General features: G+C 49.3%; 1 protein-coding gene across 3 annotated transcripts in view; it reads right to left on the reverse strand.

Annotated features, from left to right (window-relative positions):
• Window positions 1-6,018: 6,018 nt before the first annotated feature.
• The window catches only part of TULP4 (TUB like protein 4), a 230,501-nt gene continuing 210,686 nt past the window's right edge, over window positions 6,019-25,833 (reverse strand). For all 3 annotated transcript variants that reach the window (XM_044243057.1, XM_044243067.1, XM_044243074.1), the window contains 6 exons: window positions 25,170-25,314; window positions 22,185-22,329; window positions 20,812-20,905; window positions 17,613-17,756; window positions 12,438-14,956; window positions 6,019-10,728 (listed from right to left, as the gene is read on the reverse strand). In XM_044243057.1, the coding sequence (XP_044098992.1) occupies window positions 10,612-10,728; window positions 12,438-14,956; window positions 17,613-17,756; window positions 20,812-20,905; window positions 22,185-22,329; window positions 25,170-25,314 (3,164 nt within the window). In that variant the 3' untranslated portion in view covers window positions 6,019-10,611. The remainder of the gene's footprint in view (window positions 10,729-12,437; window positions 14,957-17,612; window positions 17,757-20,811; window positions 20,906-22,184; window positions 22,330-25,169; window positions 25,315-25,833) is intronic.

Here is a 25,833-nt window from a genome sequence, read left to right on the forward strand (position 1 = left end):
TCAGGTCATGATCTCAGGGTCCTGGGATCGAGTCCCGCATGGGGCTCTCTGCTTGGCGGGGAGCCTGCTTCCTCCTCTCTCTCTGCCTGCCTCTCTGCCTACTTGTGATCTCTCTCTGTCAAATAAATAAATAAAATCTTTAAAAAAAAAAAAAAAGAAATCTGCTTTAAGTTTTCCATAAAATTCACAGACACACAGAATTCTGACGTTGGGAAGATTTGGAGAGCATCGTCCAATTTCACAAAGCCTGTTTCCTCCTCGGGCCACTGGTCCTCTAAGATGCTCCCTTAACATAGGATTCCCAGGGCAGAAAAGTTTGGGAAGCAGTGCACTGCATTTTTTCCCCTTGGTGGTCATTACACACAGCACATCGGCACGTGGAAGTAAAGGAAGCCTGATCTACTTAATCAGTGCGCGATGACTGCGGAAACGTGGACTATGCCTTAGGAATTATTTATTTAGTCCAATCTCATTTTTTAGTTAAGCAAAGTGAAGTCCAGAGCTGAGCGGCCCGCCAAGGTTGCACACTCTTGGTGACGGACTCTGGACATGCTCCCTGACCTCCTGGTTTTCTTCATACCCCAACCTGCCTCTCCGTGCTCCCTGGGCCCTCGACTCGCCCGTCCATCAAGTACTCTCACCGATCTAAAGTCCCTTTCACAAGGTTCGAGGAGTGTTACCACTACTCAACGCAACTGAGACCTGTGACGCAGCCTTTCCCACGGGCTTTCCATTCAAGCCCGGGCTCGGTTCGAACGCTCCCTTCCAAGGGCACACAATAGGCAGATTGTGTGTACAGCACTGTTTGTTAAGGAGATAAATACGTCGGAAGTTTTCAATAAAATTGAAACCGTTTCCGGTCCTGCTGGTTTGCCCCTAATTCCTTACTGGTAGCTGAGACACTAGGGCTGAGGGGGTCAGAATTTGGGAGGCCAGTGCCCCCCACCCCTCGGCAGACCACTTTACCACTCCTGTGGGGAGCGGGAGGAGGAGGAGGAAGTCTGGCCAACTCACAGCAGAGCGGCCTCCAGGAGACCCCCGTGCGGGACTGGGGTCTGTCCCCTCTCTCCTGCAGCTCTCTGCTCTGCCCCTGGGGGAGGTTCGATGATCAACTCTCTCCTTCCCTCAGGAGCGTGGCTGGTGTAGAAAATTCTGAGAATACTGCTCTTCCTAGTTCTTCTCTTTGACCAGATCCTTTTTCACCCACTCTGTCGGTGACCTTCCTGTCCCCTATGTCATTTTCCTCTAAGTTCCGGCAGGTGTTTCTTGCTGGCACCTCAGGTTCCCTGATGAAAAGTTCAGTTTAACTGGAGAGTTGGCCTCTCTTCTTTTAACTTTGACCAAGTTTCTCTTTGCTTCCTCTCCGATGACCTGATAGGCAAGTCAGGGGTCTGGCCAAGAACATGTTTGGATCACCATATCCCTCCCAGAAGACGGACCGCAAAGGATGAAGGTTGCTGAAGGCAGCCATCCTGGACAACGTGCACCCCTGCCCTGGGCGGGAACGGCATCTGTTTTCCTGGAAGGGCAGGTTTCCACACCAGACACTGGCTTCCACTCACCGCGACTCGGTATGTGTTCTGTCCTCTATAAAGCTCACAGGAGGCCTTTCCAAGAGGAGCTGTGGTTTGACTGCTTCTGAGATTTGCTCCTGGCTCTCTTTCAATCCTGCCTGGCTTCGAGCATTTTCTACCTGGGATTTCCCCACCTCTTAACTGGGACCAAACCCACCCACAAAGGGTTGAAGAAGAGGGAATTATGACATCACAAGGGTGTACTTTATCACTGTGGCTTGCAGAACCTGTTAAAACGGAGTTGGGTTGTTGGTGTCATTTTTACCTTTGCTTTATTTTGGGTCACTACGTGGGTAGCCACGCGTTCTGGTGTTGTGCCGTGTAGCTGGAAGACTTCAGCTGATTCAATTATTTTCAGCGTACTGAGAACATAAAAAAAGTACCAGACTCCCTATAATAGTGTCTTGGGGGGTGCCTGGGTGGCTCAGTGGGTTAAAGCCTCTGCCTTCGGCTCAGGTCATGATCCCAGAGTCCTGGGATCGAGTCCTGCCCGCATCAAGCTCTCTGCTCAGCGGGGAGCCTGCTTCCCATCCTCTCTCTCTGCCTGCCTTTCTGCCTGCTTGTGATCTCTGTCTTTCAAATAAATAAATTTTAAAAAAAGAAAAAAGGAAAAAAAATAGTCTTGGGATAGATGCGCTCACCTGTGCTAATCCGGCTGGTTTTTAGAAGTTTGGTTTTTGAATAGAAGCTTACTGGTTCTTTATTCCAGAATGACGAATAGCATGCTTCAAGCACAGTCTTGAGAGATCTGCACCGTGAAAACTACAATACTCAGACCCGAGATTGTTGGGATGGTGGCACCAGCACCCTGTGTTGCCGTCTCTGCCCTCGGGGGAGGCAGGGTGGCCACGGAGTTTCACCTTCACTGGTCTGGCCACTGACAGGCAAAATCCACCAAGTGAGCCACACGGGAACTGAGCGGGTTGTTGGAATGTGGTCTGGTCCAGTGGTTTCCTGGGGACAGTCCTGTCTGGGAACGGTTTTTCGGAGAAATTTGGCAGATCCCTTCCAAAGTCTGTTGCGCCCAGTTCTCCTCAGTCTCCCAGGAGTTCAGCACCTGCCGGGAAGTGAGGGTTGGAAAACAGGGGTTTCTGATCTCATCCCCCGGGTGGGAAGCCCTGGAAGCAGCGGTGAGACCCACGGGGTGTCGCTGATGAAACAGAAGGAAGGCTAACCCCACATGGCTTAAGAGGGGACAGAGATCCCAAGAGCTCAGTAAATTGAACGCTGGGCAACTTTTAGAACAAATTCCCTTCCCAGCTGGCTTGGGCTTGAGGGTCAGCAAATGAACCAAGCGGTGCCAGAAAGCCTTCCATGCTGCTGGACGTGAAGACATGGTCGGGGTTGGTCATTCCAGTGGGACGGGTGGAGACGGTCTCTTCCTGTCAGAGGAACGTTTTCTCTCAAGATTTGAAGAAGTTAAACCTCATGCCAGTAAGAAACCACAATCCTGTTGTAGTCTCACAGGTATTCGAGGGAAGCAGGGCTCCGAGGACCCCGTAGGGCTCAAGCCCAGAAAGAAATGAGTTCCCAGCGACTATCCTTCTCCTTACAGGAGTCCGTCACACGTTCTCATCTCAAGTACAGTGACATCTGGACTGCTAGCCTTTTTGCTGGCAGAAGAAAACGTAATATTGGCAAAGTCCTGGTTCCGTGCTACCAGGCGTGAAAAGAACAGAGATGGAAGGATTTCTCCCTTTAATGACAGGGACTGTACCCCTACTGGGTGAGGTACAAGACGCTGACAGGTGGCTCAGAGAAGACCCTCACGATGACACCGGGGGAGGAAGGAGACGCTGAGTTAATTTGTGAGAGACGAGAAACCACAGACCATTTGAATGAGTTGGAGGCCAAACCTAAAGGAGACATGGTGACCCTCGGTTCCCTGCACACGTGGGGAACGGAGTCAGCACTGGCCATCCTCTATTTTGGAGAAAAGTGGAAAGAGAAAGTACGGGGTTCTCTCCACATCCTCGTGGTTGGAGTGGCTAGCGCGACTGAGCAGGCAAGCTCAGCAGTAGTCTGAGATACTGTACAGGGTCAGGCTTCACGATCCACGCTCCCCCCATCCTGTCTGGGGGTGAAGGGTTGCGGTCATGCACACAGGAAAACGCTGCACAGCCACTGTGCTCAGAAATGGTCCGGAACAGGGCAGAAGCCAAGTGGCAAATAGGACATCTGAAATGCTGATTCCATCCCTTTGGGAAAAAGAATGTATTTCGTATGGCAGGAAGTGCTTCTCCAAGTATTTGCACAGCACCCTAAGTGGCCGAAGTTTAACAGATTCGTTGAGTTGGGAATACGTTTTGAAACGGCACTGACGGCTCTCGTGAGTCGAGGCGGGTGGCTTGGACGCCCCATAAAGCACAGAGAACCGACTCCTGCCAGAGTGAGGTGATGGAAAAGCGGGAGATCCAGAAAGAGGAAACAGAAGGGATGAGTCCTGCTTTGGCCCCGGAGCACCCTCTATTATTCGAAGCTATCAATCTAACAGGAACTTCATATGAAACGACCCTGTTCTTCACGTGGACGGTGGTTTCATATCCTTTAGTGCACTGAGCAGAATGTTTCCAAGATAGCAGAGGAGCAAATCCACACAGACCTGCTCCTTTGTGACCACAACCCCCGCCCCCCAACTCACCCCGTGAGTGGTGAGAGCCTAGAGCTATATGCGCAACATTGACAGCTCAGAGAAGAGCTTTTGCTTCGGGCGGGAGGATGAGCTCACGGCCTGATGGGTGAGGGCAGCCCCCTGCGCCGCCTGCTTCTGCAGAAGACTGTGTTGGCAGCTCACAGCTCATCACAGGCAAATTAGCACAAAACACCAGAGTGGAAGCTGGGCATAAACTAGGTCTGTTCATTACTGTGACCCAGAAATCTTAGATTCTATTTCATAATTGATTTTTGTCTATGGAATCCAGAAGTCATTTCAGGCTTTGAACGTTTCTACTTTCTTCTGAAAGGAAGGCAGGAGACATCCACTTCGGAATGGAATTTAGGGACTTACCTCTGTGTTCTTGGAACAGTGGGATGCGATCTCTAGGAGGCAGTCCTTTCTCTGCAATGAATTTTTGGGGCTTGGGTAGGAAAGCTAAGCCAATCCCCTCTTTCGAGATCTTTTAAGATCCCCGTTCTTTTAATGGTGCCAGGAACAGGACACTGAATGCGGGGATAAACATATAATGTATATTTTCCAAAATAAGTTGAAGGGATTTACTACATTTTCTTACCAGAGCTTTAAAAGTCAATCACTCTGTGCTCGCTTCGGCAGCACATATACTAAAAAAAAAAAAAAAAAAAAAGTCAATCACTCTGGAGACATTGATTCACTCTGAATGGCCCCAAAGCTGACACGGGGCTGCTGGAGAAGACAATCCTACATGTGCGTCCTTAGCACTGACCCAGGTACAGCCTAGCTGTCAGGGTTTGGGTCCCTCGTTTTTGTGAGGGGAGGGAAAGAGGGAGTTCATTTTTATTATTTTTTTATTTTTTAAGATTTTATTGATTTATTTGACAGACAGAGATCACAAGCAGGCAGAGAGAGGGGGAAGCAGGCTCCCTGCTGAGCAGAGAGTCTGATGCGGGGCTTGGTCCCAGGATCCTGGGATCGTGACCCGAACCAAAGGCAGAGGCTTTAACCCACTGAGCCACCCAGGCGCCCCGAGGGAGTTCATTTTTTTTTCAGGTCTCCCTGCTACCTGAGTTAAGTAGTGAAGGCAGAATGAGTATTAATTTGAAGCTCACAAACTTTCATAATACAATGAAAACTATTTTGGTTCTTAGTTCCTTAGATAGTTCATTACCGTTGTAGGACTCCTGCTATGTAAATCGCAAATTTATAGTCCTGTGACTATTTTAAAACTTCACGCATAGGAGTTGACCATGGTTTTGGTGGTCTCCTAAAGCCCGGCGATCGCATCTACTTCTATCTCTGAAAAAACCCAAAGGGGAGCTGTGGAAATGTGTGCGGGACACCTGCGCACATAGGCGCACGAGCACCCTATGGCCAGAGGTCACATGATCAGAGAGGTCAGAGGGACCTCCAGGGCAGAGCAAGGAAGTGCACTAAGACTCATCAGTAAAAACAACAATTAACAGTTAGAAATTAGAACGGGGAGCGCGGTTGCTCAAAATCGGGTTTTACTGTTTCCTATGAAGTAACAAAGAAGGTGTCAGGTCATCTAACGTCTCTGATCTTGTAGGTGCGAGGGCCGAGGCCTCCTGAATTGGGTCCTCTTAGGAAAACAAGACGAAGAACTCATCAGAAAGACAGCACGACCTCTCCCAAACAGAACGACGGTAAGGATCCCAGGGTGCCCAGGTAGCGCGCGGGCAGTGACCCAGGGACGAAGACACAGCTGGGAGCACGGCAGGCCATGCCAGTGCACATCGGACACCTTCTCAGAGGACTCAAGACCCACCCCGGAACTCTGCACACAAGTCATTTTTTTTTTGACCTGGAAAATTTTATTAAGCAATAGCTGGACAACTTTTACAACTTCAAATCATCAAGAAAAAAAAAAGAGATTAATCCATCTCAGTAATAAAGACAGAAAATAATTTGGACCAACCACGTCATTTTGAATGCAAACCATGAATGCCTTCTAGAATACCTCCCACACAATCTAATACACAAAGTACATCAGCAGAGAGCCAAATAAGGGTGAGCTCATTAGAGTGCAAGTGGGACTCTCAGCAGATCTTGCTTGGAAAGTCAAACAAAGCAGGATGCTGGAACTGAGAAATAAAGCAACACGAGTGGGACCGAGGCGCACACAGCAGCGCGCTATCCCCAAGGTTTGGCTAAGAACATGCTGGTGGTCTGGTTTGGTCAGGGACCTGTGCACCTGCACTGTGCACTTACAGTTTAAAAAAAAAAAAAAAGAAAAGAAAAGAAAAAGAAAATGCCAGTAGTAATAAACTCAGAAATTATGTTCAAATTTACAGTACCAAAATAATGCATTTATAAACAAATGCGAAAACAATACCCCTTTGGTAAATAATACAGTGCCTTTTTCAGTCAAACGCATAACCCATGCTTCTCTACAACATGAAAAAAAATTTATCTACAACAAACAACAGGATCTTAGAAACCTACCCCCTCCCCTTTAAAAGAACTTGTAAACAGGAAATATTGATACAAGTTACAAGAAAATTGCACAAAGCCAAAGAAATGAAAATAAAATTAGCCACAACTTTTCAGAGTTTCCATCAACCGGAGCGAAGGAAATACACAGATGGTGACGAGATCTGAGTCATGTGTGATGACGAAATCCCAGGAACTCAAAGAACAGTTTTGACACATTTTGTCTCAACTAACTTTGTTCACAACTACTGACCTGGCCAAGGGATAGATGGCCCACACAGGGACACGATGGGTTCCTTTCAAAAAATCTCTTCAACTTGCAGATAGCGAACACTGCAGAAGTAACTCAAGAATTCACACCTGCCTGGGCACAGCCTCCTTGGTTCTTTTCTCAACCCACTCTACCATTTGCGGGGGTAAATGGGGACTTATTCGGGGGCTGTTCTCCAGGGAGTCCACCGGGCAGGGCACATGCATGTGGAGGCTCCTGTGTCTTACCTGACTGAAACCGGTGCTGTTGTGTGATTTTTAGGAGAACAATCACCATTCCAAAAGCATCTGTTTCTAGAGATGAACCTGCTAAGGCTTACTTTAAATGCACGGGTTCATACTCACGGGAGAGCTCATTAATGCTGGAAAAGCAATGCTTCTCTGTAAAAAGGCAATGATTTTGAAACATACCTTCCAAGTTCGTACAGTGGCATGAGGAGACGGTCCCACTTTGAGCCCTCAGGCTGTTAGAGCTGGACAGGAATGGAGAATTTTGTCCAGGCCAGGTTGTCCCTGTTATGTTACAGATGGACAAATGGAAGCCCGAAGTCACCTTCCAACTTGGTGGCAGAGCAGGCTAGACCCCAGGTTCAAGAGGATTACAAGATGAAAGTACAGGTTTTTGCCTGTCCTCATGGGACACTCCACCGGGGAGCGATGGACACGGGGGAAAAAGACTAACCTGCAAAGTCCTGACTTCCGCTGCCATCAGAGCCTTGGCGTTTTCCTGCTTCTGTGGCATCGGTTTTTCTTAGGATATGCATTCAGTGGATATGCCGTCCACAAATCTGCGCCTTTGGTTTGATGAGGTTAGAGTTGAAACAAACTTAAAATCGGTTTTTATGTTTGTTAATACACAGCTTCCTTCAAAAAGGTAAGGATTCTTTAAGTAGTTGATGCGGCTGATGGTTTTAAATTTAGAGATTCAATGAGGTATCTCAATATTCATAAGTTGCTATTAATAAACATGAAGTATGTAGAATTCTACTGTTTAAAGCACTACTTTAGTAGTATTTAATAAATTGAGACTCTGAATAAAAATGACTTTTAAGGTAAGTGAAGCCATCGCATCAACTTGAAAGATACTATATCACGAGTGCGCAGACCCGTCGAAGTATGAGGTGCGTGGGCCTGTTTTCCTCCTTTGGGCCAGAGCACAGGGCTGGGCAGCCGCTGCCCCTTGGGTACGCAGACCTCCCGGACCAGGCCTCTGTCTCCACGTGCAGAAGAGGCCTTCTGGGGAATGAGCTCAGAATTTAGAAAGTTGAATTAGTTGAATTATTTGCTACAAATACTCACTTTCTTTTCACAAATATATCTGCAGTTTTTATTCCAAGGATTTCCCCCTCTACTTGCTCTTAGTAATAAGAAAAACTCTAAAATGTATTTTTTCATGGTCTCTGTATCTTAAGAACGAATCTGAGAATCTGGAAAGCGGACACTTACTGACAATAGTGCCTTCCTTTGCTGCTCTCATTCCTCTTTACATTTCGTAGCACCTTTTATTTTTAACTAAAAATAAAATGTTCAAAAGAGGGGACACTATTATTTTAGGATGTGTTGTCTCAAAGAAATCAACTCTTCTGTATATAATCAATACCAAAGAATGCAAAAAAAAAAATTGTCTGTAAAGGATTAATAGGAATTTTTTCCCAATTAGAAAAGTTACAAATTGTCCAGCAGAAAAAACCTTCTATCATATCTTCTTTATTTCTCGCAGCAAAATATGCTGCTACCAAATAACTCATTACAAACACACTATTTTTCTAAATAAATAAAATGGGCATAACTCACCAGTACATAGTAACAAAAGAATTCCTAAGAACACTAATAAAGCAAGATAAATAATCTCTTGGACAACAAAACAGGGGAACTGCATTTAAATTATTTTAGAAATAGGTCATAACCATTATTGCACAACTAATAATAAGCATTGAAACATCTTACCAAGCTACAGAAACTCCTATAAAAGAATTATATAATTCTGAATACACTGCTAAATTCTTTCTCAAAGAATTGACCCACAAAAAATCAGGTTCAATATTTTAAAATACAAGATGGAAAACTCAGACATTAGCTGGGAGCTGTCCTCATCTGTGTTTCTTCAGGGTTTGGAGAGAATGGTGAGTGATGCTGTCTTGCTGTGGGAAGGAATGGGCCGGTGTCTTTTCTAGTTTTTAAACCAAAACAAGGAATGTAAAAATACATACTTTCAAAAGACTTCTCTACAGTGTCTCTCATTTGTCTGCTCCAAACAAAATCCACACGGAGGACTCCCTGCCAGTAGACAGTCCCATGCTCCTGCCCTAAACACATGACATGTTGGGAGTAACTGACAACGGTGAACCGGGTTTGTTACCGGGGCTCAGTGCTGCCCACGGCGTCCCCTAAGGAGGAGGTGGAGGGAAAAGATCATCTCAGATTTTTCTTTCTTTTTTGTAATTAACCAGCTGTCTTAAGTACTATAATTTCAATAATGTGTTCCCAGTGGTTCATCTCCTCAGTAAACAGTCTATACAATTAATAAAGAACTTTTTTTCCCCTCCCAGTACAACTGTGGGACTTGTTTCAAAGAGATTACTATACCTCTTTTAACACCCTGGCAAATGCCTACGGTTTTGTTACACTTCTAACCTATCAGGAAGCATCTCTAGTCAACTGGGTTTTAACGTGGCTGAGAAGAAAGGCGCGCTTTCAGACCAACGCCTCAGCATCTCCGGAAAGAGAAGGTGCGGCAGCTTATCTAGTGGGAAGGAGAACGTCTTCGGCCACGCTTTCCAGACTAAACAACAGAGGGGTGGAGGGGACTAAGGTGGCTTTTCAGCAGGTGAGTACCTAGTGGTCGCCCAAGGCACTAGGTGACCAGGCAGCTACCCCACGACACGCCAGGACCGATCCGTTTTGTCCCTCCCTTCTCCTGAAGGCAAACCTCCCTGAACCAGTGGGATTCTGCCGTGTTCTAAGATGAAACGGGTGGGGTCTCTCATGCGAACAGCCTCCGAGAGGAGCCGAGCCCATGTACCATTCCTGGTCCCACCGGCTGGGCCCCTCGCGGACGCCCCCTCCGCGCTTACCCCTGCTAAGGGCAGCACCGCACAGCCCACTCCTGGGAGCCCCACAGCGCGGCCTCCGTAACCCCCAACTGCCACCGAGTCGCCCCCGGGGAATAACAGGACGGGTGTGGATTCAACGCCCCCTCCAAGAACCTGGACCCTCAGGCTTTTGGTTCTTTTTACAAAGCGTTTTGTTTCCAGACAAGTGGTTATGGTACAAAGGCGTCACAAAGTGAGACGCGTGGAGCACAGAGATCCGCGGGCGGGCGGTGTCCCTTCCTCCCGGGGACCCCTGCCCTGGCGCGGACAGAAGCAAACGCAGCAGGACATCCCCACAGCAGGCACCTGGTGTCTTCTTTCCTAAAGACACCAGGTGCCTCACGTCCTCTGCTTGCAAATCCCACTCTTCCCGTATTCTTTTTGTTTGAAAAGAAAGAAGAAAGAGAAACAATAAAGGATTATAAAAGGCCAAACAAACGACAACAATGAAAGGTCAGTCCCTTCTCCTGGGCCTGACAGATTCTTCCAGTTTTGCTCGTCTTCTGGTCCCAGACACCGGGGCCCCGGGCGACATCTCGAGCGAGCGGCGCCGCGAGGAGGCCTCTCCGTCTGCCCCACACCAGTGTCCTTACTTCAGGCGCTGAGTCACATTGGCCAGGGCCACGGCGAAGGCCTGCACAGCCGAGAAGGGGTACTGGAAGTCCAGAATGTACGCGTTGCCGTCAATCCTTCCAAACTGCATCACCTGGAGTCGGGTGGAGAGGGCAGAGAAGCAGAGACATGAAGAGAACATGAGGTGGGAAACAACCTCGTCCACGCCGCTCCCGAGGGAAGGGGACGGCCAGGCTGGGAGACCGGTGTGCCGACCGGAGACTCTGACCAAGCTTCTCGATCTCACCGCGAGTTTGTCAGAAATAAAGCGGGTGAGGGAACATGTCAACCGTGCAAGTGGGAAGATAATGAGAAAAATTCGGAGCGTGGAAAGCTCCGCAGCTCAAATAAAGCGGTTTCCTCACCAAGGAAGCAGAAAGGAGAACGGACAAGTTGAAGGAAGAATCCATAGGCTAGTAAAGGGTTAAGAGACACATCAGTCCTCACAGTGGAATGTTACTGCTCAGAGAGGGATAAAACAGTCCCCTCCCTCCCCTGGTGCTCCTCTCTCCGAGCTCCTGAGCTCCTGTTCCTTTGTCCTTTCAGTGCTTACCTGCCGGCCACATCCTATCCCTGCACAACATGCATCCGGGTGTGTTTACGGTCTTTCTTCCACTGGGCTCCACTCCAGGAGCACAGGGACTTTCCCTGTTTTCCCCAGGGCTCTAGCTTCAGCACCTGGAGCAAGCCCGGCAAGCTCTCTGTGAAGGGCTCATGATGAGGGTTCTAGGCTTTGTGGGTCACAGGGTCTTTGCCACAGCTCTAACCCTGCCGCAGGACGAAAACAGCCTCAGCCAATGTTCAGCGGACGCCCACGGCTGCGTTCCAATAAAACTTTATTAAAAAAGGCAGCAGGATGGACTGGTCTGTGGGCCACCAATTGCTGACTCCTGGCTCAGAGGACTGCCAGGCAGACGCTCACTAAATATTTGTTGAGTGAATGAATGAACACGAGATTTAAACATGCAGGGTGACGGCAATTCCCAGGACGGTAAGGAGGTGTGTGTGCAGAACGACAGCGACACGGCACGGGGAGAGCTACCGTTTCAGGCTGCAGCAGGAACCAGTGACAAGTCACCCCGCGTGTCATGTACCTTATGCCAGAGAATCAGGGAAGGACTCAGTCATAAATACACTGGAAGAGGCAAACCCACACTGGCTAATTATTATGTCTAGGGAAAGAAAAACTGAATAGGAAAAAGGAAATATAAATAAGCCGCCATCTGTGGCTCAGCTGTAAATCGTGTACGCGGGCATAATGAACACCCACTGAGTACACTGAGTAAGAACAGGGGAAGTTCACGTGTGCGTACAAGGCAGTGGGGTGATCCAAACCAACCCTCCTACCCCTCAGGAACAAGTCGATACATGATGTGAAAAAACTGAAAAATCAATAAACACAAGTGGGAACACGTTGTCAACTACCAGAAGCAACAGAGCTGGAGGAATGTGTGTCCCGGAGGAGAGCGGCATTTGGGAGGGGCCCGCGCACTGGGCAGGGAGGGGCCTGCTAGTTTTCCTCCTGGATCTCGCAGAATCATCTGACTTTGAAAAATCAGTACATGTGCTGCTTTGACAATAAGTTAAAAAAAAAAAAAAAAAAAAAGCCAGCAATGGCACCCAGTAAAGTACAACCACGATCGGCCCCACTTGAGAGCCACAGTTGTATTCTCCATTTCTCCCGGGGCTCCTGCAGGTGGAAGCAGGGCCATCCTTCAGCAGGTTTTCAGCCCCCGCCCCACCCCACCGGTCAAGACCAGAACGCAAGCGGTACCGGCCATGGCCCAAGACACGTTTGCTTACCTGCCGCCCCTCCAGCTCGATCTGGAAGTTCTTGGCCGACTCCTGGGTCACCCGCCCCCCGAAGTCCAGCTGGTACACCTGTGTGGCTTCGTTCCACAGAGGCTGCTTGTTGGCCATGACATACACGAAGCCCTGGCTGCCCAGCCGCCCGTCCTCCTTCTCGCTGGCTTTCCGGCACTTGAACTCTTCCAGCTCGCTGGCCGTCCTCAGGCTCCGCTTGCTTTTCCAGCCCTTCTTGCTGCCCTGGCTCTGGTTCATCAGCTCATCCCCGCTGATGAACAGCTCGGGCTCGCTCTCTGAGCTGTCCTGGAACTCATTCGTCTTGTTCAACTTCTTGGACTTCAGTTGGTCTTTCTGACTCTTCACTTTCTTCTTCTCCCTCCCCAGGCGGGGGCTGGAGATGAGGGAATTAAAGTCACCCAGAGTCCGCGCCTCCTTCTTCACTTTGCCCTCCGTGATGGCCTGAACGTTTCCTTCCTCTGCTCGGCTGTCCAGGCGCTTCCGGTTCTTCTTCCCGAATTTCTCTGTCCGCTGGGGCACCGGGCTCTCTGTCAGGGAGAGGACTTCTTGGAAGTTGTCTGTGGTCTCTACCATCACCTCGGTACCCAAGTGGCTTTGGAGGTCAGTGGGCGGTGGGGACACGAGGGGCTTCTCTATCACCAGGTGTGCCTTGGGGGGCAGAGTGCCCTGGGGGTTTTGCACGGGCGGGCAAGGGCTATAGGAACTCCAGGGGTGCAAGGCGATAGGTGGCAGCTGTAAACTCGAGCAGGTGCTGCTTCCCGGATACATGGGGGGCAGGGTGCAGTAGGAGAGGCTGGGCGGGTAGGTGGGCTGCAGAACCACTGCCGACTCCTGTGGGGCGAACGGCGTGGGGGACAGGGCATCTTTTGGGGAGCAGGGAGTCTGCACTCCCGGCAAAGGGGGTGTGTTATAGCTTCCTGGATACGGCATTCCCATCCCATAGCCTGTGTGGAAAGTGGCAGTAGGACTGGCGGGAGACTTGGGGGAGACAAAGGGCACGCGGGACACATCCAGGTGCTGGCTCTGACCTACAATCAGGGGGGGCAGTTTCAGGGGGTTGGGCACTGCAGTCTGTGCTGTCCTTTCCTGAGGAACCCAAATGTCCTCCCCCAGCACAGGGTCCCACTGGTAAGGTGGTGGCCGTTTTACGGCCACAGCAGCTTCGGGCAGCGCGGGGTGCCTCAGGGGCTTCTCCACCTGACAGTGCTGGGCCAGTGCCTCGTCCTCCGTGAAGGCCGAGTTAACATAGTCAGCGCGGTCGCGGGCCCCGTCTGGCGGGCTCAGGAGGCTGTAGGACGACTGGGAGGTCAGCGGGGAGGTGCTGGCGGCATGTGCCAGGCCCGATCCCGGCTGCGCGCCCCCCGCACCCCCGGCGCCCGGCTCGGGCCGCCCAGCCGCACCCCCGCCGCTGCACTGGCTGCAGGTGTACAGGGCGGGCGGGGGCCTCGCCGGAAACTGCACGGCGCCCTTGGGCTTGGGCGGGTGCTGCGGTGGGGCCCTCGGGGGCTCGGCCAGCTGCGCCGCCTTGAGCGCCACCTCGCGGTTGTTCCTCCGCAGCGTGGCGTGGATGAGACTGTCGGGCCTCTGGGCAGCGCCCCTGCCGGGCACCAGCGGGCCGGCGATTTCGGGGTACGGGGGTGGGTCTCCGTTCGGGATGGAGTAGCGGGGGACCGTCAGGCGGTTCAGGGTCGCACTGGTGCAGGGCTGGGGGACCTTCTTCTCCGTGGCGGTGAGCCTCAGGGTGGCCGAGCTGCCCGGGCCGGGGAGGGTGTAGGTGTTCTGGGAGCACAGCATCCGCGTCCGCGGCCGGCACACCTCTTCCACGTTGCCGCTGCTGTCGAAGGTGGTGATCCTCTCATAGCCCAGGGGCGTCTGGTAATGGGCCGCTGTGGGGTACAGGGAGAAGTCGCCCTTCTTCAGGCAGGTGTCCACCGGGGGCTGCGGGGGCGGCAGCGGGGGCGGCGGTGCTGCGGTGGTGGGGGCTGCGGGGATGGTTCCGGGGTAGGGGGGTGGTGGGTTCATCTTCGCCACCTGGACCTCCTGTGGGGCACTGAACACCACTGCATCCCCTTCCGCGGCCAGCTGCGCCACTGGCCGCAGGGCCTTGGCGGACTTCTGCAGGTGGTCATGATCTCGGTCTCCATGGTCCACCACCGACAGCTGGATGGCTCCCTGGGTGGGCGGCGGCAGGGACAGCTGAGCAGGGCTGGGGACGATGCGGCCCATCTCCACACCTCCGAAGATCACCTGTCCGGGGCTGGAGTAGCGGTTGGAGACAGGGTACTGGGTGGCACTGTCACTTCCGTGCTCAGATGTCCCCACTGCCGTGGTCTGATTGGTCAGGACGTCCAGCTGCACATTCTGATTGGCCAGCAGGGACTGCACCAAGCCTATGCTCTGAGTAGGGGACATAGCCTGTGCCGAGCTGTGAATGGGCGCAATAGGGATGTTCACCGTGCAAGGGGGGTTGTTCTCAGGCACACCAGATGCTCCTGTCACTGGGAGGAAAAGGGAAAAAATGAATTGCTTACAAAACAGTGCTATGAAACTGGATCAGAATAAGTAATACAACAACTAATCAACTCATCCAGTCCTTCTGCATACAAAATACAATTGCTATGAACAGAGAGAAGTTTGCTTGGGGAAAAGCTAAACCTTTCACACAAGTTCTACAGTTTCTCTAAGGTTTCTGGAAGGACACAGGCAAAGATTTCCAATGAATATACTTTTGAACCTTCTGAACTTGGTACCTAAATGGTACTAGGGCACATACTTTTTAGAAAATTTTATTTAGTGCTCGCTTTGGCAGCACATATACTAAAAAATTTTATTTTTATTTTTTAATACTTAACTGTTCAAAAAGATGCTTTTTACTCATGAATTCATAAAATGGCCCACTCTTTTATGCAAGAAGAGAATTATGATATGTAGCATGACACTCCATGGGGCACTTAGACTGCCTAGGGTCCTGGGTAGGTTTATCCACAATTACAGACTGGTTAATATGGGAAGTGTTAAGCGGCAGATGTAATGTGAAATTTGTACACAAATTAAGTTTCTGTAAATAGAACCATGTAAAAGGCAGTAGAGATACCAAAGAAAAGAATCTTCTAGCAAATAAGCATTATTTGGGGAGGATCATTTCCTAATTTATGTGCTGTTCAGCATTTCTAACAGTGTGTAAGGTACAGCCCCCCTCTGTAAAACCCTGTAACTATAGTCTATTTGTACAGATAGGGAACTTAACAAAGCACAAATTTGAGCGATGCCCTACACACCACAGGCGGGGGCTCAGAACCACCGTTTAGACTGTCCTGCTTAAAGTACCATCAGGCACTGGCAAGTTTGCTTATTTGGGCCTTTAAGTGCTACATGGCAACTAGTGTATGCGCAGCAAGCAGGATTTGACTAGCCAGCTGTAAAGGCTGTCTGACCATTTACCACAGCTACAGAATGAGGGCAGCTAGCTCATCGAAAGCTAAGCCGGGGGCACAGGGTGGCTCAGTTGGTTAAGCGTCTGCCTTCAGCTCAGGTCATGATCTCGGGGTCCTGGGATCGAGCCCCACATTGGGCTCTCTGCTCAGTGGGGAGTCTGCTTCTCCCTCTCCCTCTGCCTGCTGCTCCCTACTCACGTTTTTTCTCTCTCTCTAATAGATAAATAAATCTTAAAAAGAAAAAAAAGAAAAAAAGCTAAGCCCACCCTTGGTTCCAGTCGGACTCCCCCTTCCCTGGGGCCCACTAGTGAGATACAACTATCTCCTGGCTGCGTGAGTCTGGGTCCGTCTCATTTTTTATTAATCCTATTCAGACCCTCCTCCAGATGTTCACCCATCTGCACAGAGCACTGAGTGCCGGGCTCTTCCCTGATACAAAGAAGAGTCTCTCTGTCGTCAGCATTAAGTGCGAAGCCTGAGAGAAAATGCTGCCCCGACTGGGAAGCCCAGATGGGAACAGCAGCAGGTGAGCGCGGAGCACTGGGGAGCAGCCCGAGTTTCGTTCCGGAAGCCCCGGGAGGGCGTTATTCCGAAGGTGGGTCTGATGCTGCTTCAGATTCTGAAATGGCAGGGGACGTGCTGTATACGAAGCTCACGTGTGTGAGGCTTCACCAAACCGCAGATTGATGGGGCCGCAAAACCGTGCCCATTAGAACTTGGACGGTCTAGAACTCCTGCTGCCCCTCTGAGGAGAGCTACAACCATGGGAAAACCAAAGGCGGCTCCTCTCCGAAAGTACTGTATGAATAATTTCACAGATAAAAACCTGTGAAAAAGGTAAACACCAACCCCCCAAGTTCAGAGCCTGAGCTGGCCTGCATGTCCTTCCCTATTCCACGGCGAGAACTACAGCCCCTCTGTTCCAAACCCACCAGACACAGAAGTCAGTAGCCCGTGTAGGATTCCTCTGGCTCAAAAACCAGATACTTTCAGAACCTGCTTGGTTCTAAGTAGAGAAGTCCTCATATTTATAAAGTTACAGGTAGGTATTTTTTTGAAACCACTTACATGGAAATAACTGGCAGATAACCTAGAAATCATTCTACTCTGTTAATCAAAATAGGATCCCCACCCCCTAGAAAACCCTTAATTCAAGTGCTATAGATATTTGAAAACTTGTAAACTGGGATTTTAAAAGCTTGTGCCAGAATCCACCTTTAACTGAGCCCAGGCTTCTGTCCGCCGAGATGTGCGCTGCACAGCGGGAGAGAGCGGTCTGCAAGTAAAGGCTTCCTGTCCTGGAGACGGGGTGCGTCCGAGACCCTGGGCTCTGCGGGAGTCACGGGACCAGGGGAGTGACCCTGCTCTCTAAGCGGGGGCTGACAGGAGGAAGGCTAGCCTAGGGCCGAGAGCCGGTTTCAGTTCTGATTTTGCGGAATTCTCATCAGTCCTGTTAACCTCTCTGTCTGCGTGCATGACTGAGGACCTCTGTGAAGATGAAGCAAGATGGCAGAATATTCTGTGGAAATGAGGCGTCACGGTCACCCTCATCGTCCTTGCTCTGGTAGCCCCCCTTCTCCCCAAAGCAGCCACAGTACAACCTTCAGCACACCCACCAACTGAGGAAGTTATACCTCTTCCAAACCAGGGCACGGGTGGACATGCTGTAATCCTCTACTACTTAGCGCTCTGCCCCCGTCACGATCCCCTAAGAACACACCTGGTAAATCATCTTCATCCTCACTGAAAACATTCGGGTTGAAGACAGGCAAATTAACATAGTCCATGGAAATCTTTCGAACCTCTGGGAGATAGATGGTCATCTGCCGTGGCTGGAGGTGCAGGAGGCTGGTTTTATAGATTACTGCGGGGGTCGGGGGAAAGGAGAAAAGTGCTGTTAACAGAGATGTGCACGAGGACAGCCAAGCACCGGCAGAGTCCCGGGAAGAGAAATGGGGCCGTGGAGTCCCTGCCATGAGAAAGCAGGGGGGAGTCCGACAGCGGGTCTTCGTCTTCCTCCCACACGCCTCTGGCCACCCAGCCGCGCTTTGGATTCCCTTACAGCAACTCCTCGGTCTAGCCCAGTCACTTTGCCAAGTGGTCTGTCTAGGGAACCCCACATTTCAAACTTCAAAAACACGTCCTAGAATTAAATGCTTTTCTGGAATGAGTTGGGATAGGAGAAATACAATTTTTTAAAGCCTCACTTGAGATTGGAATTCTAATTTAATAAAAATAGTTGTGATAAGCAGAGTGCCAAGCTCAGGGGATCTCAGGCAACCCAGGAGACGGGGCGACACAGGTCAGGTCGGAACTAAACCCTGCCCTTACTCAGGACTGGATTCTCATCTTCCTGACTTTCAACTTCAACCTCATGATCAGGACAGAGATTTAGTGAACTTCCACACTGTTTCTTTACATGCTAAGGTTTTATTCAATCAACAAGGACATTTAGGACAATGCCTGGATGGCAACTCAAATATTTAGAGGTGAAATTGGTTAAAAACAATGAATTTAGGTTTCACAGGAGGTTAAAGTCAGGATCAACTTTCCTTTATGTTTAATGCTCTTTCCTGTAAGGTAAGTACAAGTTCTTGAATTATTACTGTGATTCTCATTTTATTAGACCCAGCTCTGGCCCCACAGCTGCCCGCCAGCACCCGGTGGCTGACTGGCTCACATTCCTACAGCCCAGCAGGACCTCACTGATGAAAGTCCTCTGTGAGGCTGACACCTGCACTGCTGTGGGCTAGGACGACTTTTCCAGTAAGACCCAGGCCTTATTCGTGTGTTCGTCTCTCACCCACAGAAGACAATATGAATTTTGGCTTAAAAATTCTGGACGATTCACTACAGCTTAAAAATTAATGATGTAAAGGGCTATTCTTTGTTGTTTAGATTGATAAAAGAAATAAAATCATAAAATCTCAGGAGGGATTAAAAAAAAAGTTGCTTCCAAGGGGGAAAAGGCTAAGTGGCTGGAGATAAAGACGAGACGGAGTTTTACTGAATACCACTTCAAATCTTTTGAATTTGGAATTTATTCTGTATTTTTTAAATAGAGAAAGCAAAAAATCAGAAATAAAATTTCACGGGCCAGATAATTCAACTGAAGCAAACAAATTATCCAATATAAAATATATCCAACAGTACTCTACGTTTTGACATTAGAGTGCCAAAAATTATTTAAGAGGGTGGCACATGTAACTTACACATCTTTTAGAATCCAAGAGACAGAATCAAGTGGAAAATTTGCTTAGCTTGACAAATGAATAGTAATAGCTAAAATGCTCTTTTAAAAATGGTATGTGATCAGGACGGTGATTTCACTGTAGTCCTACAGGAAGTTTAATCCTGGGCACTTGAGTTCCTCACACTGGAGCACCGTGTACAGTGAGGGCACTTAGAAGTTCTCCTGTCTCAAGGTCCTTGACTTATGTGTGGATCTACTCAACATCCAGAAGGGAAAGATGCACTAAGACTCCATTTCTCTTTTCAGTGTGTACGTACGGTAGGCAGATGGCTCAGTTCCCAGCTCATGGATGGGGACAACAGGGCACTCACACTGTGGTGACAAGCATCCCCATGTGCACCAGTGGGGCATGGCTGCGTTACTGAAGAACACGCTTCCGTGGTTATCAGAGCCTTTCCTTTCTTGGCATTATGTGCAGGAACAGCCTATTGTATTTTCTAAGTCCGTTTTATGTTTTACTTTCATTCCTCTTTTTCTTTGAGCTGAGAAACCGCAAAAGGAAAAATCCGCATGCAGCACAATTTAGTCTCCTACCATGCATACATGGCACAGCTCTACTTAACACCTGCTCTGCAAAAATTATTTAATTGAAAGGATCTGGGTCTGAAACAACTCCAATAGGCAGATTCAGAATTTTTCAAAAACCATTTTTAGCAGTGGGTTACACAGAGCCATTCAAGATGGGACCACCAGGGGCGCCTGGTGACTCAGTGGGTTAAAGCCTCTGCCTTTGGCTCAGGTCATGGTCTCAGGGTCCTGGGATCGAGTCCTGCATCGGGCTCTCTGCTGAGCAGGGGGCCTGCTTCCCTTCCTCTCTCTCTGCCTGCCTCTCTGGCCTACTTGTGATCTCTGTCTGTCAAATAAATAAATAAAATCTTAAAAAAAAAAAAAAAAAAAAAAAAAAAAGATGGGCCCACCATCCATTGGCAAGCTTGGCCTTCCAGAGAGAGCTGTGTGTGCCAAACGATGAGGCAATCTAGCAAGGCTGTGGTGGGGGGGCGACAGCATGTGTCCGCAGCCCACCCAGGGATGTGCCTACTGGCATGAGGCTGCTTTGAAAAGGACCTTCTGTCATTTCGTTCCTTCGCTGTCCCCAAGTAAACATAACACATTAGTACTACTCATTCGAGCAAGAGTACAGAAAGAACGCAAATGTCAGGTTCTAGCCCAGCTTTTACTCCCATACTTTTGTTTTCCTCAGTGTCTCAAACTTCTCACAGAGAGGGCACTTCTCTGGGACTTCTAGGAGCCAGCTCTAAGGGTTTACCACACAGAACTGGATTAACAGGCCGCTTCTTATGGTCTTTAATGCCTTCTGAACCTCAACTGTCTTCTGACTCGAGAACCTAAAGATACTGGTACCTAAACCTGCCCACAATGAAAGGCCGGAAATCAGATAACCAGAACCCTATCAAACCTCTGTTAGAGACTGCAGCTGGTTCTGTCTTTTCGTAAGTCAGGATTACACAAAAAAATGAAAGCACGGCTGGCAAAAAGCAATTGAGTAATAATTCTAGTTTTTGTGAAATCGCAGTGCGTAGTGGCAAAGTTTGAAGGTGAATCAAGTACATGCTGATGTTTTGGTGCGATAAGAACTCATTTGAATGGTCCTTTTAGTCTCAGTTTCAACTGACAGAACGGGAAGAGAAGAGGACATGGTTTTTACCTGCACCGAGGTTGGTTGGCAGGAAAGCAGCCAAGCCCACAATCTTAAACTTGGTTCCCCAGATATTAGACGTGACCTGAGCAAGATAGTTGTGCTGTAGGAAGAGGGGGGAAAGGGAAAAAAAAAAAAATCACAATCTGTTTTCATATTTTCTATTGATGACTTAGGAACTACGAATGTTAACGTTTTTGCTTAGAAAGTCACAGAAAACGGTGGGCACTGCTGGAAATACTCATTCTCTTTATCATTCTACCCTTTTTAAGACCAGAAGCTAATGAGAACATGTCAGGCGCGTGTTTCTGAGCGGTGGCTCACGGAGCGGAGAGTCGCAGGTAGGGAGTGAGGGGATATGTCTCAGTGTGTCCACGCGTGCGCAGGTTACAAAGTCCACAAGGGTGCTCTGGGCACATTTTTCTTCACCTTTTCTTTTCCTCCAGTCACTGAACTAGAGAGGGTATACCCAGCTCTGAGTCCATTTGTCCTAGAAATACCAGTTGCACTGAAAGGAGTATGTCCACAAACCAGCCAATTATCTGTTTCCTCATTCAATTAAGGAAGTTTTTAAAAATGATCAGTATGCTTCAGCCACGTGTGTATATATGTGCGAAGAGTGATAACAGAGATGAATAAACTGTAGCTCCTCAAAGGGCTGATAACCCAGTGCAGGATGTAGGCTTAGAATTATTTGCAGATAAGGCAGGCACTGAGAAATGGTATAAGGGAGGTACAACAAGGTGCTTGGGGATTGCTGCGGCTGAGCCAGGGACGGACGCCTTCGTGACGGTTCTGCGTGATGCCAGCAGAAGCAAGAAGGGAAGACGGAAGGGGAAACCAGGGCACCCTGGTGACCCAGGCACATCGAAGGCACAAACGCAGAAGGCAGCCAGTCAACAGTGAGGCTGTGGCACCTGGAGGGCATCGAGGAGAACCAGGACGGAGGGACAGACAGCACCAGATGGGGGGCCGCCAGCAGGGACTGGCTCCTGTGGACACCAAAAGTCACCGAAGGGTCAGACGTGGCCAGAGGGAGCAGAGGGGAGGAGTGAGGAGTGTGGCTAGGTCTCAACCAGAGCTATCTGTGAAAAGACTCACGTGGCAACAGAGGGGTGTCTGAGGTGGGAAGGAGGTCCTGGGGGACGTGAAGGTCCTGGGGCCTGCCTGAGGGCAGGGGAGGTAAGGAAGGCAAACAGGGCTCTGGTTCTCTACGCCCCGTGTCTGGAACGGCAGTGACAGGCACGGAGGCTGGGGTGGCGAGTGCAGGTGTGACGAGTGTCTGTGCCGAGGGCTCCGCCCCCATCAGGCACACACTGAGGACGGCAAGAAGAGTAGGAGAGCATCAGACACACGGAACCGCCCTGGAGCCCAGGTGCTACCTGCGTGATGTCTTCAAAGGGAAACTCTCTTCGTGTCAGGCTGGGTGAGCCAATGGAGGGCTTGCGCATCGGCAACCGGGGAGACCTGGACATCTCCTGAGCAGCCCGGGACAGCTTGGGAGACTTCCGGGCCTCAATGTTGATCCTGTGGAGACAAGGCCAGGAGGGTCAGGTCCCACAGGTGGGGGAGGCGCCCACTGCCATGGCCCTCTACTCCGTGCTCTGGTGGCCACCACGGGTGCCATGTTCCAGGGGCCAGGTCCCTTTATCCAAGCCTCTCCCACCTGCTTTTGCTTCGTGAATGTGAAGAAAGAACAGAATTGCATATCATGTAACATATATTTGAAAATATGGTGAGATTAGGGAGTGCCTGGGTGGCTCAGTGGGTTAAGCAGCTGCCTTTGGCTCAAGTCATGATCTCAGGGTCCTGAGATCAAGCCCCGCATAGGGCTCCCTGCTCAGTGGAGAGCCTGCTTCTCCTTCTCTCTGCTTGTGCTCTCTGTCATTATTTTCCTCTCTCCAATAAATAAATCTTAAAAAAATTTACGGTGGATTAGACCAAGTGATTCATTTGTAAGGAACCTCAGAGAATTAAATGTAGTTAACTTTCTACTGACTAATAATTAAGTTTAGAAACGTCCACACGCCTTCTGCATGTGGGAAACTACCAAGTGGGAAGAGCCATTTTTCACCTTGGGCCACAACGATTTTATAATTCCTACCACAATGTTAGGATTTCGACAGACTGATCTAGCCTTTCACCAGCTGTCATATTTTAAATCAAATCTGTGGGTCTACTTTTCCCTGCTGCCTTTTGATCCTACATTCTCTCTCTGGTCTTCAGTTCTGTTTGTCACCCAGGGACACGCGTATTAATGCCAGTCTACCCACAGAGAGTGCTATAAAAATGAGTATGTTAAGGTCAACGGCAGTCAACGAGAGAAAAGCACTGAGCCTCATGAGTGTTGCTTGAGAGCTTGCTATGATAGCGGGGGCTCCCAAAGTTTGGGGGGACACGGGGACTGAGCTTGTGAAAACTCTGTGTGAGGACGGTTAGTCCGGCTGCGGCATGCAGGATGATTCAACACAGGGAAAGACAGAAGGAACGAGGACCAGCGCCAGAGACCGCCACATCCAGGAACTTTGAAAGGACATTTACAAGGAGTTTGGTTGCTTATAAGTTAAATGTTCTCCCTTAATTAATGGGAAAAGCTGAAACACTACAAAAGTGTAGGAAAGTTCATAATTTTATTTGTAATTTCAATATGCTTAGAATAAAGATGAAAAAAAATCAAATTATCTGAGCAATTGGTATATACATGGAAAAACTCACGCCATACACAAAAAGTAATCTGAGACTGAAGTATGAAAGCTAAAACTACAAAGTTTCTGGACAAGAACAGAAAAATGTCTTTATGACCGAAGAGTAGACAAAGATTTTCTAAATAGGACACGAAACGCACTAATCATAAGAGAAGAAATTCATATTGCGTTAGACCACGTATGTGATACTGCGTATCTCTGCCCAAAGACTCAAAACTAGAATACATGAAGACTGACAACTTGATGTGAGAAAAACAACTCAGTAAAAAGTGGGCAAAAGACCCAACAGAGATCCAAATGGCCACTAAGCATATGAAAAACTGGCTAGCGGCGATCACCAGAGACTGCCGACGCCCCCACCTGCCCAGCAGAAGGGATAAAACTGTCTGCTCACAGTGACAGTGCAAACATGGGTGGGGACACAAGCCTCACAGGCCGCTGTCAGGAACTCAGAACAGCGGGGCACCCTGGGATACTGGCTGGCAGTTTCTAAGAAAGTTACGTGTGTGCCAGAACCCGGCAAGTCCCCCGCTAAGTGTATACCCGAGATAAATGAGTGCATGTGCCCCCAAGAGGTCTTGTGTAAGGATGCCTATGATGGGCTGATTTTTAACAGCCCCAAATTGGAAACTACCTAAGATCAACCTTCCGGTGAAAGGAATAAACAAAGTGTAGAATGTCCACTACAATGGAAACCACAGAGCAAAAAAAACCACTGACACATACCACACGAACGAGTCTCAGTCATTATGTTGAGCAAAAAATGTCAAATAAAAAAGGAGTATATATTGTTGATGCCATTTATATGAAATTCAAGAACAAGTCAAACTCATCTGTAGTGACAGAACTTAGAAGAGTGATTACCCTGGGGAGTGGGTATCGAATGAGAAGGGACATGAAGAACTTTACAGGATGATGGAAATGTTACCTTCAACTGGGTGATAAATATTCTGCTTTATCACCTGCACAGGAAATCAGGTCTTTGAGATCTGGGCAGGTATGTATCTGCACATAAATTAGATCTTAATTTTGCACAGCATCACAGAATTTCAGAGTTAAAGAGAGCTTAGTGAGGATCTGGCCCACCCTTTCCCTTCCACAGGTAAGGACACTGGCATCCGGTCAGGGGTTCATTCAAGGTGACACCCTGAGCTCATACAGGAGCGGACGGGGCTCTTACCTAAGACACAACAGGCCCTTCTACCTAATCTAAGCTTTTGGCCACTCTTTAGGACAAACCTTTGGCATGTGAAATTTTTTTAGTTTATGATTTATTTCCAATAACAGCATTATAAGATATTAAACTGGGCATTCCGTTCAACACAGTACATTATACTTCCTGTAAAACCTTCTTCTTACTTTTCTCGACCTGGAAGAACAAACAAGTGAGCAGGGAGCTCTGGCCGCCCTGTGCCCCCACCATCAGTACTAACCCTGAGGAGTTCAGAGGCTTACAAACTTCCCATGGATGGCTTTTTCTACCCAAAGGAGAAAAGAAAGGAAACCTATAATTATTGCTGGCAGACCCTCCCGATGAAAGGCAGGGATGCCCTCTTGCAGGGGCCCTTCCACTGTCGGCTTCAATGGGACGCTGTTGCAGACAGGACACAGACATCCCCAGAGGCCCTAACAAGGGAGACCAGCCCTGGGGAGCGAGCTTACCTTGGGAGTTTGGGTGACTTGCTAGCTCGGGAGATTTTGGGGGATTTCTTGGCAGCCCAGTCGTCACTCAGTTCCACATCGCTGGAGTCCGAGCAGTTGCAGCTGTCCAGCATGGTGGAGATCAGCCCATTTCCGTAGATTTCATCTGGTGAGACACAACCCACAGATGCCGGAAAGTGCGATCAGGTAGGCCCTAGTGAGGATGGTTAGCACGAGAAACTACGGGACATACCGACTCTTTGGGCCAGCAATCTAAGTTCAGAGTTGAAAGAGAAAGTTCCCTTTTCCGTTTTTATGCTGTAACATTTCCTAAGCAAAAGGAGGTAGTAACTTCTACTGTTATCAAAATGGGCCTGAATTTCAGCGTCTCCTGAAAGTACACAATCATCTGGCCGCGTTTACTGTGCCCAAAGCGGGAACCTCCCAGTACAACAAGCATCCGTCTGGGTTCATACGGGCTTGCAGGCAACTGGAGGAGCCAGGCCAAGCAAGGGGCTTGCTTACTCACAGACGCCCCCAAGATCCTGCTTTTGAGCAGGGGCCTACGAAGGCCCCTGCGGGTTCCAGGCCTGCTGTGGACTAGTGACCTGACAAGGTTGGGGCCATGGCAGGGACTCCCAGACGTTTACGCTTTGAGCGATGGCTGGAATACAGCCCTGGGCAA

The sequence above is a fragment of the Neovison vison genome, chromosome 1, assembly GCF_020171115.1.
Source record: "Neovison vison isolate M4711 chromosome 1, ASM_NN_V1, whole genome shotgun sequence".
NCBI lineage: Eukaryota > Metazoa > Chordata > Mammalia > Carnivora > Mustelidae > Neogale > Neogale vison.